The sequence below is a fragment of the Rana temporaria genome, chromosome 8, assembly GCF_905171775.1.
Source record: "Rana temporaria chromosome 8, aRanTem1.1, whole genome shotgun sequence".
NCBI classification, from domain to species: Eukaryota; Metazoa; Chordata; class Amphibia; order Anura; family Ranidae; genus Rana; species Rana temporaria.
This window is the reverse complement of record NC_053496.1, coordinates 171,666,812-171,685,097: the sequence shown is the minus strand read 5'-3', so window position 1 is coordinate 171,685,097 and position 18,286 is coordinate 171,666,812. Positions and strand designations below refer to the sequence as shown.

The window sequence follows — 18,286 nt, the reverse complement described above, 5'->3', positions numbered from 1 at the left end:
TCCTTGAAGTAAAGTCCTTAAAGGAGCACTCCACCCAGTGAGAATAAAGAGAAATTGTATTCCTATCCCACAAATGTGTGTATTTCCTCTAATTCTACTCCTCATTTCCAGCTCCATTCTCCAGATCTTCTCATCCACTGACTACTTTTACTTACACTCTTTCTGGGAGTCCTGGGTGTCAGGCAGAGGGGGAGGGGCCTCTGCAGCTGCTCTGCTTGCCGCTGGTTGCTAGGTAACCGTCACCCACGCAAACTGGCCGCTGTTCCCTCCTGCCTGGTTCCTGTTTACCATTGTCCTCCCACTGCAATCACCCGAAGTTCACACAACTCACCGCAAGGTGGCAGCGCCGAGCAACAACAGAAGCCTGTGGAACGCACAACCCGGAAGTCAGAAAACGAGAAAAAAAGTGAGGACTGTAGAGGTTGGAACGCACAACCCGGAAGTGGAGTGTAACAGAGCAGAAAAGAGCAGGAAGTGTCCGAGCAAAGCAGGAAGTAGGTGGAATGTATATAGGAGTCGATGGTGGAAGACTGTATTAAAGATTGGGCAGCCTGGAGCTACTTGTGATTGTGCTGAGGTACCCTATAAATCACAATGGCATGTTTATGAAATTGGGGCTTAGCCATTGTAAACTTAGTATATTACTATATTAGCCGCCCTGATATAAACCTTGGAGCGTACAGAGAGCGACACTCACTGATCGATCTGCTGAGGATGGAGCCGGAGCCGAGCCACACGTCCGAGATACTGGACCTCACCCTGGAGATCATCTGCCTGGTGACCGGAGAGGTGAGGAGGATTCTGTGAGGTCACATGACATCACTCTTATCTCTATTAATAAAACACAGACCTGACCGGAGAGGTGAGGAGGATTCTGGGAGGTCACATGACATCATTCTTATCTCTATTAATAAAACACAGACCTGACCGGAGAGGTGAGGAGGATTCTGGGAGGTCACATGACATCACTCTTATCTCTATTAATAAAACACAGACCTGACCGGAGAGGTGAGGAGGATTCTGGGAGGTCACATGACATCACTCTTATCTTTATTAATAAAACACAGAGGGGTGGATTCACGTAGCTGCGCTTCCTCTTACGGCGGCGCAGCGTATCGTCTTTACGCTACGCCTGCGTAACTTACAGGAGCAAGTGCAGTATTCACAAAGCATTGCGGCGGCGTAGCGTAAATGGGGCCGGCATAAGCGCGCGTAATTCAAATGTGGAAGGGGGGCGTGTTTTATGTAAATGTATGATGACCTGACGTGATTGACGTTTTTACGGACGGCGCATGCGCCGTCCGTGTACATATCCCAGTGTGCATTGCTTCCAAGTACGGCGCAACGACGTATTGGTTTCGACGTGAACGTAAATTACGTCCAGCCCTATTCGCTAACGACTTACGCAAACGAGGTAAAAAATTCAAATTTCAAAGCGGGAACGACATCCATACTTAACATTGGCTGCGCCTCCTAATAGCAGGAACAACCTTACGCCGAAAAAGCCTAGCGTAAACGACGTAAATAAATTGCGCCGGGCGTACGTACGTACGTTTGTGAATCGGCGTATGTAGGTATTTAGCATATTCTACGCCAACAACAACGGAAGCGCCCCTAGCGGCCAGCGTCAGAATGCACCCTAAGACACGACGGCGTAAGAGACTTATGCCAGTCGTATATTAGGCTAATGTCGGCGTATCTTGCTTTCTGAATACAGAAAGTAGATATGCCGGCGCAGATTTGAATTTACGCGGCGTATCTATGGATACGCCGGTGTAAATTCTCTCTGAATCCAGGCCAGAGCTGACAGGAGAGGTGAGGAGGATTCTGTGAGGTCACATGACATCACTCTTATCTCTATTAATAAAACACAGACCTGACCGGAGAGGTGAGGAGGATTCTGGGAGGTCACATGACATCACTCTTATCTCTATTAATAAAACACAGACCTGACCGGAGAGGTGAGGAGGATTCTGGGAGGTCACATGACATCACTCTTATCTCTATTAATAAAACACAGAGCTGACCGGGGAGGTGACAGGTAGGGAGGAGCTTGGGTTCGGCTCTGGTTTTGGTCCAAACTCATGTTGGGCCGAACTCAGAAGGCAGCTGGCCAATGAGTTGCAATCAAGGGATTCCCTGCTCCACAGCTGCGTGTACACAAAGGGGCAGGGATGTGCGTGACATCATTGACATAGTAGGACAATGTCATTTACCTAACATGGTCACGTGACCCTTTGTGTACACGCAACTACAGAGTGGGTAATCCCCCACCCAGAACTGATTGGCCCAGCAGTAATAGCTGCCTTCTGGGATGGACCAAACCCAAGCTCACCTCTAGAGTGGAGGATTCTGGGAGGTCTCATGACATCACACTTGTCTTTCTTCCTTTTGTGTAGAAATGTGCGGTGGTGAAGATGGTGTCTATTGAGAGCCTCTTACAAGGAATGTATCCACCTATGTTGAGAGGAAAGGGCAAAAGTCCCACCATGAAGCCTCCACCTCAATCCCCAACATCTGAGGGGAAAAACGACAAGAAGATCCTGGAAGTCACCCAGAAGATCATCGATCTGCTGACAGGAGAGGTGAGCGGTGCCGGGAATTCTGGGACATTATCCAGTAACAGACAAGGGATGTGTCTGGATGGTGACTGTATCATTGTGTGTGTCAGGTTCCTATAAGGTGTCAGGAGGTCACTGTCTCCTCATTTCTCTCTCTAGGCATTTTTAGAAGATTGTCCATCTTTCCAGAAGAATGTTGTGATGGATAGCCACCACCCCACCTCACCAGGTTTGCTTTATTTTTTAATATTCTAAGCTAGTAATGGGCAAGCCAGCGGGATGTACTGGGTTGATGGCTTTAGTGTCACTTTTGTGTTAGGATATCTCCAGCACCATCTTCCGATGTCTACCTGTTTATTTCATAGTGGGTTGGAGAGACCAGGAGTCATATGGCCTGTAAAGCATTGTGTATATCCTGGTAGGTGGGAGAGACCAGGAGTCTCCTGGTCTGTAAAGCATTGTGTATATCATGGTGGGTGGGAAAGACCAGGAATCTCCTGCCTCCTAATCATGGAGTCTTCTGTCCAGTATTGTGAATATCATGGGGGGGGGGGGGGGAGACTAGGAGTCTCCTGTCCTGTAAAGCATTGTTTATTTTATGGTGGGTGGGAGAGACCGTGCGAATCCTGGCCTGTCAGTCATGGTCTTTGTTGGGGTGTTGGCGGGAGAGCCCAGGAGTCTCCTGGCCTGTCAAGCATGGTCTCTGTCATGATGAGATGGAGAAATCTAGAGTCTCTTGACCGGTAGGGCATTGTGTATATTATGGTGGGTGGGAGACACCACAATACTGATGTAAGGGGGACACGGATGCAAGGGGGACTCTGATGGGGGACACTCTGATGCAAGGAGGACACTCAAAATCAAAGTGGGCTGGTCTGGATGAAGTCCAGGGCCACATTTTTGTCCCAGTCCAGCCCTGGTTCCCGATGAGAGGGAGCAGACGATCCGTGACAGTGTCACTAGGCAGAACGGGGAGATGCTTGTTTACACAGGCCTCTCCCCGTTCTGCAGCTCGGTGACCCAATTGCGGGACACCGGCGGACATCGAGTCCGCGGGTACCACGGGCACAGAGCTCGCTGCAGTGGCGCACGCGCCCACACGGCTGGAATTTCAAAGTGACGTGTGTGTGTGTGTGTGTATATATATATATATATATAATGTTAGGGCTGGGGAAAAATCTATTTGAATCTAGAATCGAGTTGAGAGGTCAAATCGATTCAGATTTTCAGCAAATCAATTATTATTTTTTTCACCAGGACTGGCGCTGACACCGCGCCGGTCCTGAGGAGCTGCAGGCAGGAGTTTTTAGGCGAGGGCGCGGCTTCGGCCTAGTCCACGAGGCCGGACGCCGCGGACTAGGCCGAAGCCGCGGCCTCGCCTAAAAACTCCCCAGGACCGGCGCTGCCAAAAAAAAAACTTGATTCGAATCGTTTTTGAGAAAATCACTCTAATATACGTTACTTTGCCCAGCCACGCCATTCTGCCGATTTGTATATGTACAGGAGCCGGTCGGGAACCAGTTAAAACATTTTCAAAAATTCAAATTTTATTGACGTCTGCTGTATAAGGCAGGTAATAGTATTATTAGAAAGTATGAATCTATAACCAAAGTGCTTTTGTATTTTACAGATTTATCGGAGGAAGCAGAGTCGATACAGATTTGCAGTGTGATAAAGGAAGAATCGGATCCTGATGAGGAAGAAACCATCTTGAATAAAGGCATCAGTACACAGACCGAGGACACAGCGATCACAATTAAGGAAGAATCCAAATTTTCGGGCAGAGGCTCTTGGAACCGTAGAAAATTGCCCCCACTGGCACAAATTGAGCAGAACGACCCCCAAAACATTGACCTCTGTGATGACCATAGACATACAATGTCTACTGCTGTTAAGGAGGAGATGGAAAAAGATGACCTTGAGGAGGACTATACATCTTTTACTATAAAAGAAGAATTATTTTTGACCAATGTATTAGATTCCTTGGGACAAACCTCGCAGATGGGCCCAACCTTTCCTCAAGATTGGAGCATACATGAAGAAATTGGAGCTCCCTATATAGCAGGTGGAAGCACTCAGTCAGGGGCTTCGCAAAGCTCACAGGCCAAGATCTACAACTGCGACGGGTGTGATAAAAGCTTCACCAGCAGCTGCGACTTCCTCAAACACCAGTTGATGTATCAAGGGCCTCATTCCCTCTCCTGCCAGGAGTGCGGGAAGTGTTTCGCCACAGAGGAGCAGCTGGTGAAGCACCACCGAGTCCACACAAGGCCGAAGCCGTACAACTGCTCTGAGTGCGAGAAGTCCTTCCCTCTGAAGCAGTTGCTCGTAATACACCAACGTAGTCACACTGGGGAGAAGCCATATGCCTGTAAGGACTGCGGCAAGTGTTTCTCCCAGCGATCGTCGCTCGGGAAGCACATGCGGTCCCACTCGGGAGAGAAGCCGTACCCGTGCCCCGTGTGTGGGAAGAGATTCGGCAGCAGGCCCACCCTCATAATCCACCACCAGAGTCACACGGATGAGAAGCCCTTTGTGTGCTCGGAATGCGGGAGGCGCTTCCACCAGAAGATCGCACTGATAAAGCACCAGCGCATTCACACGGGAGAGAGGCCGTACTTGTGCGCAGAGTGCGGGAAGCGCTTCACGCAGAAGCATTCGCTGTCCATGCACAAACGGACCCATTCTGGCGAGAAGCCCTTCGAGTGCTCGGAGTGCGGAAGGTGCTTCTCCCGTAACTCGCTTCTCATCGTTCACCAGAGGATCCATTCCGGGGAGAAGCCATACTCCTGTACGGAGTGTGGGAAGTCCTTCCGCCATAAGTCAGTGCTGAGCAACCACCAGCTGACTCATACCAGGGCGCAGTCTTTTCCTTGTCCGGAGTGCGGGAAGTGTTTTAACCGCAGCTGCTACCTCATTCTACACCAAAGAGTCCACCAAAGGGCCCGCACGCCAAAGAGTTTGCTCACCGATTAAGAGAACGTATTTATTTTTTGCTATAGATGTGGATTTGATTTTCAAGCTAACACAATAAATGGTATAAAAAACAGCTACAGTGCCTAATAACTTCCCCATTTTTGCTGGCTGCCTCAAGTTCCAAACTCGCGCTCAAAACATAACAGGGTTCAACAATGAACTGCACGTTCGGCTCGATCACCCTGTTTGCTGATGACGAAGCATACAAGGTTAACTCCTATCAAAAACTTGGAGGGATGGATAAATCATGATGACTAGGGTTGTACCGATACCAATACTAGGATCGGTATCGGGACTGATACTGAGCATTTGCGCGAGTACTTGTAATCTCGCAAATGCTCCCGATACTTTTTTTTTTTTTCTTCCTATGAGAGGGGGCGGAGAGGAGACTGAGAGGAAGGCGGAGAGCAGAGCAGTCCTCGGGTATGTAAAACATGCCACTGGAGGAGAGGAGAGCTGCTGCCCCTGCCGCCGTCTAGTTGATCGGCGCTCAGGGAACATAACAGATTTTATTTGAATAGCTGTGTGTTCCCCGCCGCGCGTTGTCATATATAGCCCCTCCCCCTTGTCTGGGCACTTTGATAGACAGATCACCCATCCCAGACGGCGGGGGGGAGACCTACACAAAGGCTGCATTTGGGGAGACACAAGGCTGCATTGGGAGACACAAGGCTGCATTTGGGGAAACACACGGTTGCGTTTGGGGACACACGGTTGCGTTTGGGGACACACGGTTGCGTTTGGGGAGACAAGGGTGCGTTTGGGGAGACAAGGGTGCGTTTGGGGAGACATGGCTGCGTTTGGGGACACATAGCTGCGTTTGGGGAGACATGGCTGCATTTGGGGAGACAAGGCTGCATTTGGGGAGACATGGCTGCGTTTGGGGACACATAGCTGCATTTGGGGAGACATGGCTGCATTTGGGGAGACAAGGCTGCGTTTGGGGAGACAAGGCTGCGTTTGGGGAGACATGGCTGCATTTGGGGACACATAGCTGCATTTGGGGAGACATGGCTGCATTTGGGGAGACAGGGCTGCATTTGGGGACACATGGCTGCATTTGGGGACATGGCTGCATTTGGGGACACATGGCTGCATTTGGGGACACAAGGCTGCATTTGGGGACACATTTGGGGACACATGGCTGCATTTGGGGACACATGGCTGCATTTGGGGAGACATGGCTGCATTTGGGGACACATGGCTGCATTTGGGGACACATGGCTGCATTTGGGGACACATGGCTGCATTTGGGGAGACACAAGGCTGCATTTGGGGAGACACAAGGCTGCATTTGGGGAGACACAAGGCTGCATTTGGGGAGACACAAGGCTGCATTTGGGGAGACACAAGGCTGCATTTGGGGAGACACAAGGCTGCATTTGGGGACATATGGCTGCATTTGGGGAGACACGGCTGCATTTGGGGACATATGGCTGCATTTTTAAAAAAAAGTATCGGTATTCGGTATCGGCGAGTACATGAAAAAAAGTATCGGTACTTGTACCCGGTCCTAAAAAAGTGGTATCGGGACAACCCTAATGATGACCCTTGGGTTGTCCCACAGTGTTATAGTAATGTTTGAACAGGGTCTCTGGATGCAGTGGCACACCATAGGATAAGAGTTATTCCCTGGTAAGATGAAATGAAAGACAAAAGAGACAGCATGTTTCAGGGGCCACAACAAATTTCCCCCTTCATTAGGACTTGAGGAGCACCAAAAGATCTCCATGGTTTCCTTGGTTTGTGATGCAACTGAATTTGTCTGAGATTAAAGTGCCACACCACAGGTTATTACTTATTACAAAGTAAGATCAAATGGAAGACTATACAAAGGAGACAACGTGTTTCGGGGGGGCCACAACTACTCGCCCCCTTCATCAGGGCTTAAAGGAAAAGTGTCAATTAAACTGGATTAAAATATACAATATATGGGTGTTTAAACCAGTATTGGTCAGCAGGACAAGATGGAGAAAGCTGAGGGTGCCTTGTACAATTTACACCAGGTCTGTCTAAAATGTGTTGGAAGGCCAAAAGAGATCCAGTGAATAAAGAGATAAGTCAATAAAATATTTGAAATAAATACCAGGCTGTGTTTTTTTTTTATTCAGGTGGAAAAAAAGACTCTTGTCTCTGTTTTACAAAGATTTAAAAGTCCTAATAGCCTTAAATAACCTCCATGACTAAGCCCTGTGGGTGGGGCGAAACGCGTAGGAGGGCGTGGCCTAAATGGAGCCAGGCCGAAGCCGTTCATTAGTTGGACACGGGCTAACTAGGATCTTTAAATAAAAGTCGCCATACTTTACAGACAATGGGCCTTACAAGGACTAACAATTAGTCCTTAATGCTTTCAAGTTAACAACTTTGCACTTGCATACGAAGCATGACATAGATTCAAAGGGTTGAGTAGAGTAGTAATGCTGTTTCAGTGTTCTGCCAATCACGGACGTCCTCTTGTTCCGAGGATGAAAGGACGTCCGTGACTGGTGGAACACTGAACACAGTGTCTGCTGGGAAACTGAGTCCGAGGATGAGAGAACGTCCGCGATAGGCGGAACTGTGCCTGCTGGGAAACGCATATCACGGAAGGGACCAGGAGGAGACCGCGACTTTTAAACAATGAATGGACGCCCGCAGCCTGTCAGGAATTTCAGGTATACTGACTCAGGCATAGTGAGGTTGTAATGGGCACAGTGAGGTTGCAATGGGCACAGTTAGGCTGCAATGGGCACAGTGAGGTTAGGCACAGTGAGGCGTGCAAATGGGTACAGTGAGGTTGCAATGGGCACAGTTAGGTTGGGCACAGTGAGGTTGCAATGGGCACAGTGAGGCGTGCAAATGGGTACAGTGAGGTTGCAATGGGCACAGTTAGGTTGGGCACAGTCAGGTTGCAATGGGCACAGTGATGCGTGCAAATGGGTACAGTGAGGTTGCAATTGGCACAGTTAGCTTGGGCACAGTGAGGTTGCAATGGGCACAGTGAGGCGTGCAAATGGGTACAGTGAGGTTGCAATTGGCACAGTTAGCTTGGGCACAGTGAGGTTGCAATGGGCACAGTGAGGCGTGCAAATGGGTACAGTGAGGTTGCAATGGGCACAGTGAGGTTGCAATGGGCACAGTGAGGTTGGGCACAGTGAGGCGTGCAAATGGGTACAGCGAGGTTGCAATGGGCACAGTTAGCTTAGGCACAGTTAGGCTGCAATGGGCACAGTGAGATTAGGCACAGTGAGGCGTGCAAATGGGTACAGTGAGGTTGCAATGGACACAGTTAGGTTGGGCACAGTGAGGTTGTAATGGGCACAGTGAGGTTGGGCACAGGGAGGTTGCAATGGGCACAGTGAGACGTGCAAATGGGTACAGTGAGGTTGCAATGGGCACAGTGAAGTTGGGCACAGTGAGGCATGCAAATGGGTACAGTGAGGTTGCAATGGGCACAGTGAAGCTGCAAATGGGCACAGTGAAGTTGGGCACAGTGAGGCGTGCAAATGGGCACAGTGAAGTTGGGCACAGTGAGGCGTGCAAATGGGTACAGTGAGGTTGCAATGGGCACAGTGAAGCTGCAAATGGGCATTATTGACCCACTTTTCCGCTTACAGTAGCTGCTGCATTCTCACCCTAGGCTTATACTCGAGTCAATACGTTTTCCCAGCTTATACTCGGGTCGGCTTATACTCGAGTATATACAGTAATAATATCAGCCTTGAATACATAGATCCTAGACATTGGATACTGCTATATGTGAAACATCCATTCATCTGACATACAAGGGACTTTAGATACGGATGGTCATTCCGCACTGGATGTACAGATACTAATCTTCCCGTTGTACACTCAACATGTTTCGGGGGTTATCCCCTTCTTCAGGAGTATAAGTCAGAAAAAGATCTACAAAAAAGCATATGAATCAGATATACAATAATAACATCAAAATATATACATAACTAGTGACCGATCTTCATGGTGTATTGTCATGTATTAAAAGTAGAATACTGAGGTATAGACTAATCCCTCTGATAGTAACCCCACAATAAGAATAGATTGGATCCAATGGGTTCTCTCCATTCTTATTGTGGGGTTACTATCAGAGGTGACACACTCGGGGCTCCCACTGATTCTGCAATATGGTGAGTTGAACCATTTCATTTTATATTACAATGTAATAATATAAATAATGCGCTTTATTGACTAATTGACTATTTATATTTGTGTGTATATATTTGTGTATATATATATTTATATTTGTGTGTGTGTATATATATATATATATTTAAAATCTTTGAGGGTTTTGTAGCAAAAATTATTATTTTTTTCTATGTATTAAAGAGGTGTCAGAGTTGGCCCGGACTTGAAGTGGTTAAAAAAAAAAACAATCTAAATAGTGAATAATATAATATAGTAATATATTATGTGATATTATATAATCAGCTCTAAATATCTGATGGTTGATCCGAGGGAAATTCGATTCCCTAAAAGGCTCAGGAAGGAGTTTTTTTTCCCTGTTGGACTAAATCAGATCACGCTTTATAACGTTTTTTTTTGCCTTCTTCTAGATAAACTGTGGGTTTGGGGTTTTGCTGAGATAGGTTTTCAGTTGGTTTATTTTTTTATTAATTGGGTGAGCTCAATTTACTTGTTGCCTTTTTTCCACCTAACTATGAGCAGCAAATGACTGAAGAAGGAGGAGGGAGATGACAAACCTCTAATGCAGTCTGAGAATTATCGGATGCAGTTTTTAAACATGGACACCAGAGGGCGAGCGAGTACCTACTAGAAGTTCCCATAGAGAAAAGCGTGCAGTTTGCAATATCCACCGCTAGATGGCAGCGCCGAGTAATACCAGAGACGCGTGGAACGCACAACCCGAATGGAACACAAGAACCCGGAAGTTTGGTGTGACAAACAAAGGCCAAACAGGAAGTGTTGGAGCTCCAGGTGCTTTGTGAGTGCAATCATTAGACTGAAATCTGCAATGAATGTTTACTATAAGCTAGAGAGCCTAGTGATATGTATTTCCTCATCAGTACTGTTTACTGTAACCATATATCAATGTATCCCATTTATTGTACAATTCAGAGATATATTTTCTAGTTTTTCTTTATAATGTCAATCCTAATGGAAAAATAGGTGTTTTTTTTCTCTAAAGGTCTCAGCTGATTGGTCCCTGGAAATGCCGAGACGCTGTGAGAAGGCGATGACTGATCCGATCGGGATGGAGGCCGACCAGAGTCACATGACTGAGACGATATTAGACCTCACCCTGGAGATCGTCTGCCTGCTGACCGGAGAGGTGAGGAGGATTCTGGGGGGGTCACATGACATCACTCTTATTTCTATATATAAAACACAGACCTGACCGGAGAGGTGAGGAGGATTCTGGGAGGTCACATGACATCATTCTTATCTCTATTAATAAAACACAGACCTGACCGGAGAGGTGAGGAGGATTCTGGGAGGTCACATGACATCACTCTTATCTCTATTAACCGCTTGTGGACCGCCGCACGACGATATACATCGACAAAACGGCACGGCTGGGCACAAGGGTGTACATATGTGTCCCCTTGAAGATCCCAGCTGTGGGTCGCGGGCGGCGCGCTCGTGACCCGGTCCTCTTCTCCGTGACCGTCCCCGCGAGAACAGCGGATCTGATCGCCACCGGTGTCCCACGATCGGGTCACAGAGAGGAAGAACGGGGAGAGATAAGTGTAAACAAACCTCTCCCCGTACTTACCTGGCAGGAGAGACACCATGATCATGAAGGTGGTTCTCCCAGGGCGAGGCACGGCTATTGCACACTCTAGGCCGTGCTGATCGTGGTTGTCTTCCCTGCCGCTTCTCGGCCTTTTGGCTAGGACTGGGTGTGGTATCTGTCCTTATCAGTTGTCAGCGGAGCGCTGAAGCACCTCCTACATGGGGAGGGTGGATGCAATCCAATGACGTCATTGCACCTGGAAGGATGGTTTCAGCAGGGACTACGCTGTGCTGCCCGACAGAATACTGGGGGCCGGCCCATGGTTGAGTCTGAGCCATCTGGAAGGGTGCTCCTGGTGAGGATGGGTACTGCGCTTGGTCTTGGTCTTTTTGCCGAGTTCTAGTCTGGCCTTCTGGCTGGCTGGTGTAAGTGCTATCTCTGTCAGCGATCCGGTTGGAGGAGCTGGTAATGCCCTGTGGTAGGACGGGGTAAGACCATGCAAATCCGCCGGGTTGGCTGGCAGGGGTGGAGGGCTGCACTGGCCGGTCGGGGGGTCGGATATGGAACGAAAAGCCTATGGTGCATGTGCCCCTGGAGTGGCAGTCCAGGGGTATCTGAAGATCACTGTGTGTGAGGGACACATTGATTTAGGATACCACGGTCACTGCACCAGCTACACGCTTTTTTTAGCACCTGCCTCCTGGGCCGGGCCTTTTGGCTAGGATTTTTTATTCCTGGCTGGAGGGCCTGGTCATTGTTTCACCACAATGGCCACTTCTTTCACTCTCCTCTCCACTATCCCTTTCCCCCACTTTATTTACTTTAAGCCTATGTTTGTCACGTTTTTGTCTTATTTTTGTTTGTGCACGTTATTTGTTCACTGTGTGATTAGTAGGGTGCCGGTCCTCGGGCCAGCCCTGAACGTCTTGGGAGTGGGTGGACATGGCCTTCTGGCTTAGTTCACTTGCTCTCATGGGGTCTCCCTTCGGGGGAGCCCCAACTAGTACTGGGAGGGTTCTGTTTCGGCAGTCCCTCCGAGGAAGTTGGGTCCGTGTCGGCTTCGGTTGCTCGGACCACAGTACCTCAGTCCCCGTCTGGAGCCTAACGCCCCGGGGGATCAGGGTTTGGGTCCCTCTTCACAGGAGGACCACTTGATGTTGCACCCGTCTGCACGTTTTTGTGAACACTCTTTATGTGTGTGCACATTTTTTCTGCACCGGGTGGAGTTTTTTGGGTGTGTTCACACGCCATAGGCTTTTCAAAAAAAAAAAACCTCTCCCCGTCCTTCCTGGTGTGGCTGTCACTGATCGTCTGTTCCCTGTCATAGGGAACGACAATCAGTGACATCACACGCCAAGCCGCCCCACAGTAAGAATCACTCCCTTAAGGCACACTTAACCCCTTCAGCGCCCCCTCCTGGTTAACCCCTTCACTGCCAGTGTAATTTTTACAGTAACCAGTGTATTTTGATAGCACTGTTCGCTATAAAAATGACAATGGTCCCAAAATAGTGTCAAGAGTGTCTGATGTGTCCGCCATAATGTCGCATTCATGATAAAAATCGCTGATCGCCGCCATTACTAGTAAAACAAAATATTAATAAAAATGCAATAAAACTACCCCCTATTTGGTAGACGCTATACATTTTGTGCAAACCAATCAATAAACGCTTATTGCGATTTTTTTTTTTACCAAAAATAGGTAGAAGAATACGTATCGGCCTAAACTGAGGGAAACAAACTTTTTTTATATATTTTTGGGGGATATTTATTATAGCAAAAAAGTAAAAAATATTGCATTTTTTTCAAAATTGTCGCTTTATTTTTGTTTATAGCGGAAAAAATAAAAACCGCAGAGGTGATCAAATACCACCAAAAGAAAGCTCTATTTGTGGGAAAAAAAGGACGCCAATTTTGTTTGGGAGCCACGTCGCACGACCGCGCAATTGTCAGTTAAAGCGACGCAGTGTCGAATCGCAAAAAGGGGCCAGGTCCTTTAGCTGCATAATGGTCCGGGTCTTAAGTGGTTAATAAATCACAGACCTGACCGGAGAGGTGAGGAGGATTCTGGGAGGTCACATGACTTTATTTTTTTTTGCTGTTTGTTCTCCTTTGTAGAAATATGGAGTGGTGAAGATGGCATCCATCGATTGTCTCTTACAAGGCTTGTATCCAACTATGTCAGGAAAATTGAGAAGTTCCATTAAGGAGCCACCACCTCCCACCCTTATGTTGGCGAGATACAACGACAAGAAGATTCTAGAAGTCACCCAGAAGATCATAGAGCTGCTGACAGGAGAGGTGAGCGGTGCCGGGAATTCTGGGACATTATCCAGTAACAGACAAGGGATGTGTCTGGATGGTGACGGTATCATTGTGTGTGTCAGGTTCCTATAAGGTGTCAGGAGGCCACCATGGAGGAGTGCGTAGAAGGACATAAGGACTCCATGATGGAGAAGCGACCGCCCCTCACATCACCAGGTATGTTATAATGATTTTTTTTAACCTTTATTTTTTTCTATGGTGATCACTTTATATGGATTTGGTATCTTTTTTTCTATACAATCTTCCCACTATTTGCTGAGACCCATCAAACTTCTGGTGGTGGTGTCCAGTTTCTTCATCGACTAATTGCTCACTGCCAGGGCCAAGGCTGTTGGCCCCTTCTTCAGGTCTTAAGTTGGTTCAGCTCTGAAGAAGGGGGCATGTCCCCCGAAACATGTAAGCCTACCAATCTGTATCTACTTGAGCCAGAAGACACCAGCCCATGGCTGAATCAGAACTTTGTGATCTGTCACGCTTGCTTTTATCTATGTTGTTTTTGACATATGGGTGTTTAATAAAAGTAGTGGTGGTAATGCTCAAGCAGATATAGGGCCAGATTCAGATAGCCCGGCGTAATTTTGTGCGGGCGTAGCGTATCTCAGATACGCTACGCCGCCGTAACCTAGTGAGGCAGGTTCTGTATTCAGAAAGAACTTGCGGCTAAAGTTACGGCGTCGTAGCATATGTGGTCCGGCGTAAGCCTGCGTTGTTCAAATTATTCAGGCAGTGGGCGTGTTGTATGTTGATGAACGATGACCCCATGTAAATGACGTTTTTTACTAACGGCGCATGCGCCGTCCGTGGATGTATCCCAGTGCGCAAATTACTATTTTTTCCCCAAAAAGTGCGCTTGTAAGACCGCTGCGCAAATACCGGTGTGACATAAAGTAATGCAACGACCGCCATTTTATTCTCTAGGGTGTTAGAATAAAAAATATATATAATGTTTGGGGGTTCTAAGTAAAGAAAAGAAGATGGGAGCAGGCAGTGAAAACATGCAGGGGAAACCCCATTAGCATTGCTGGTTGTCTTGTCATACCAACTGCCACCACAAGAGGGCGCCAGATTCTAGAAGGAAGCTTAGGACTGCAGTAGGCTGAAAAAGCTGCGGCCTCAATTCCCGGCCGGTGCGGCCCAACACCCCAGGCTGCTAATTCTAGTCGCAAATGCGACCTGGCGCCCGGGGTTTATCGAACCCTGCAGTATATACTGCACTGGGGACAGTATGAAAAAAAAACAAATGATTGGTAGGCGGCAATGTATGACGTTTTTTGTTTTGGCTTTGATGCCGCTTCAATATGGCTGCTACCGAAATGAACCAAAATGTACTTCTTTTTAACAGATTTATCTGAAGGAGCCCAGATGCCGGAGACGTACGGAGCTATAAAGGAGGAACTGGACTGTTTTGAGGATGAAGGGCCTTTGAACGAAGATGTGGACTATATGAAGGTCAGAATCGAGGAAGAAGATCCTTTGAGAAGAGACTGTGGAATTCCACCATCTTCTCCATGCTTGGACGTCTGCGAGGCGCGAAGACGTCCGTCGTGCACTCAGTATAATAACGAGGAGTCGGACCAAGCGACTCCTGAGACAAGCCATTTATCTTTTCAGATTAAAGAGAACCTGTTTTCGGATGATGAAGACCATTTGGAAGAAAAGCCACCAACCGAAGAAGAAGAAACCAGCAATGGAACTAAAAATAGAGATGAAGCTGAAAGAATAATCCAACCAGGTAGTCCTTCCCGGCTCCCAATTCAGAGTTCGGAGGAAAAGACGCACAGCTGTGCCGGGTGCGGCAGCGTCTTCACCAGCAGCTCTGACTTCCTCCATCACCAGCCTACGTGCAAAGGGCCTCGTTGGCAGTGCGGTGAGTTTTTCGACAATCAACCAATCCATACAAGGTCAAAACCGTACACCTGCTCTAAGTGTGGGATGTCTTTTAGGTTGAAGTCGCTGCTTGTGGAGCACCAGCGCACTCACATCGAGGAGAGGTCCTTTGCGTGCAAGGAGTGCGGGAAGTGTTTCGACCAGAGGTCGACGCTCATGAAACACTTGGGGACACACTCCGAGGAGAAGGCGTATTTGTTTGCGGAGAGTGGGAACGATTTCGGAAGCAGTTCCGGCCTTGTTACTCAACACCGAAGTTTAACAAAGAATGAGCCCTTTGTGAAGTTTCCTACCGAGGAGGAGCCCTACATCTGCTCCGAGTGCGGGAAGTGTTTTGACCAGAGGTCGACGTTCATGAAGCACTTGGGTTCTCACTCCAGGGAGAAATCATATTTGTGTTCGGAGGGTGGGAGCGATTTCGGCAGAAGTTCCGGCCTTGTTACCCAACACCGAAATGCAACAGAGAATGAGCCCTTTGTGAAGGTTCCTACCGAGGAGGAGCCCTACATCTGCTCCGAGTGCGGGAAGTGTTTTGACCAGAAGTCGACGCTCATGAAGCACTTGGGTTCTCACTCCAGGGAGAAGGCATATTTGTGTTCGGAGAGTGGGAACGATTTCGGCCTCGTTACCCAGCACCGAAGTCCAACAGAGAATGAGCCCTTTGTGAAGTCTCCTACCGAGGAGGAGCCCTACATCTGCTCCGAGTGCGGAAAGTGTTTTGACGAGAAGTCGACGCTCATGACGCACTTAGGTTCTCACTCCAGGGAGAAGGCATATTTGTGTTCGGAGAGTGGGAACGATTTCGGCCTTGTTACCCAACACCAAAATCCAACAGAGAATGAGCCCTTTGTGAAGTCTCCTCTCGAGGAGGAGCCCTACATCTGCTCAGAGTGCGGGAAGTGTTTTTCCTGTAACTCGCTCCTCATCTCTCACCAGAAATCCCATTGCAGGGAACAGCCCTATTTATCATATGATTATAACGAACCCGTCGGTCAAAATTCTTTTTTAGGAAGCCATCAGAGAACTCCCAGCGGAGTGAAACCCTATTCTTGTTCAGAGTGCGGGAAATGTTTCTCCGATAGCGGACACCTGACTGTTCACAAGAGAATCCATACAGGGGAGAAGCCGTACACCTGTTCGGAGTGCGGGAAATCCTTCACCCAGAAGTCGTTGCTGATAAGCCACCTAAGAACTCACACCGGAGTGAAACCCTATTCTTGTTCCGAATGCGGGAAGAGTTATTCCCAGAGCGGTCACCTGACTGTCCACAAGAGGGTCCATTCCGGGGAGAAGCCGTACACCTGTTCAGAGTGCGGGAAAGCATTTTACCAGAGGTCGTTGCTGATCTACCACCAGCGAATTCACACTGGGGAACGACCTTACTCTTGCATGGAGTGCGGGAAGTGTTTTACCCATAGGGCCAACCTAGGGGTTCACCAGAGAATCCATTTGGGAGAAAAGCCATTTTTGTGCGGAGAGTGCGGGAAATCCTTTATTAACAAGTGGGGGCTGGTCAACCACCGGAGAACTCATACCGGGGAACGGCCCTATTCTTGTCCTGAGTGCGGAAAGTGCTTCTCCCGCAGTCCTAACCTCCTGCGACACCGGAGAGTCCACTTGTCAGAGAGTTAATTTATCACTTAAGAGACCTTATGAGACTTTTTTTTTCTAAGTGCGCAATTTCTTTTTTTTTTTTTAAGCAGTTAAACGTTTAATTGAAATGCATATATGGGAACAGTTATACCTGTCCATCCAGTCCTGAGATTTACACAGCCCTGTCAGCAGAGTTGGGTTGGTGATTTGTCTTTCCCTGCAGCAGCCAAGCAATACTGGGTCTCTGTGCTTCTCTATGCAATGCAGGCAGATCATGGCTGGTGGGAGGGGCCTTGATATTAGCATCTTGCCGTCCCTGTACATTAGAAATCAGACTGGGAGAAGGAGAAGGAAGCAGCCAGCCAGCTGTGCTGTAGTGATTATGTGCTATCAAGGAACACAACTCATAGTAGGAGAGAGCAGAGAGATAAGCTCATCAGTCTGCTGCTTCTCCTTTCACTGTCCAATCACAGGCTGGAAGAGGGACAAGACTTGTAAACTCCAGCCAAGAAAAGCATGGTCTCCTGCTCTGCTATACTGTAAGACAACAGACAGGGGGCGCACCAGCCTAGCGCCTCACCTTCATTATTCACTTTATTAGTAAAATAAAAGCAAGTAATACACTCACAAATGCATAGGGCCGCCAGGCTTATCAGATAATGAACATGTGACTGTCAAGTTTCGAGTGGCAACCCCTCTTTCTCAAGCTGTGCATGGCCTGGAAGCTGATTGGTTTCTATGCAGATCTACAACAGATTTTGCACCCTCCAGTTTTATTAAAATCGACCAAATAGTGTCAACAGGCATATCAGATACCCAAGATGCGACTGTCAGGTTTCGAGTGGCAACCCCTCTTTCTCAAACCTCTGAGGAAGAGGGGTTGGCCCTTGAAACCTGTTCGCCATATTGGACGCTGAAGGGTCTTTCCCCATGCCACAAGCTAACTGTTGTAGATCTGGTGCACTATGGGGTGGATTTACTGAAACTAGAGCGTGCAAAATATGGAGCAGCTTTGCATGGTAGCCAATCATCTTCTAACTTCAGCTTGTTCATATAAGCTTTGAGAAAAAAAAACTGGAAGCTGATTGGTTTCTATGCAGAGCTGCACCAGATTTTGCACCCTCCAATTTTATTAAATCAAACCCCATAGTGTCCACAGGCATATTAGATAACCAAGATGCGGCTGTCAGGTTTTGAGTGGCAACCCCTCTTTCTCAAGCTTTGCATGGCAGATAATCATCTTCTAACTTCAG

General features: G+C 48.0%; 2 protein-coding genes and 1 non-coding gene across 3 annotated transcripts; all 3 read left to right on the top strand.

Annotated features, from left to right (window-relative positions):
- Nucleotides 1-456: 456 nt before the first annotated feature.
- LOC120909375 (zinc finger protein OZF-like) lies at nucleotides 457-5,614 on the top strand. The gene is made up of 4 exons (XM_040321132.1): nucleotides 457-789; nucleotides 2,400-2,585; nucleotides 2,721-2,790; nucleotides 4,192-5,614. The coding sequence occupies exons 1-4, from the start codon at nucleotides 715-717 to the stop codon at nucleotides 5,535-5,537; spliced, it is 1,677 nt and encodes a 558-aa protein (XP_040177066.1). The 5' UTR covers nucleotides 457-714; the 3' UTR covers nucleotides 5,538-5,614.
- Nucleotides 5,615-10,423: 4,809 nt separating this feature from the next.
- On the top strand, nucleotides 10,424-17,072 carry LOC120910497 (zinc finger protein 665-like). The gene is made up of 5 exons (XM_040322254.1): nucleotides 10,424-10,476; nucleotides 10,681-10,824; nucleotides 13,347-13,529; nucleotides 13,616-13,709; nucleotides 14,896-17,072. The coding sequence occupies exons 2-5, from the start codon at nucleotides 10,705-10,707 to the stop codon at nucleotides 17,070-17,072; spliced, it is 2,574 nt and encodes an 857-aa protein (XP_040178188.1). The 5' UTR covers nucleotides 10,424-10,476; nucleotides 10,681-10,704.
- Nucleotides 11,261-11,419, top strand: LOC120912490. The gene has a single exon (XR_005743088.1). It is a non-coding gene; the product is annotated as a U1 spliceosomal RNA (small nuclear RNA).
- Nucleotides 17,073-18,286: the final 1,214 nt, after the last annotated feature.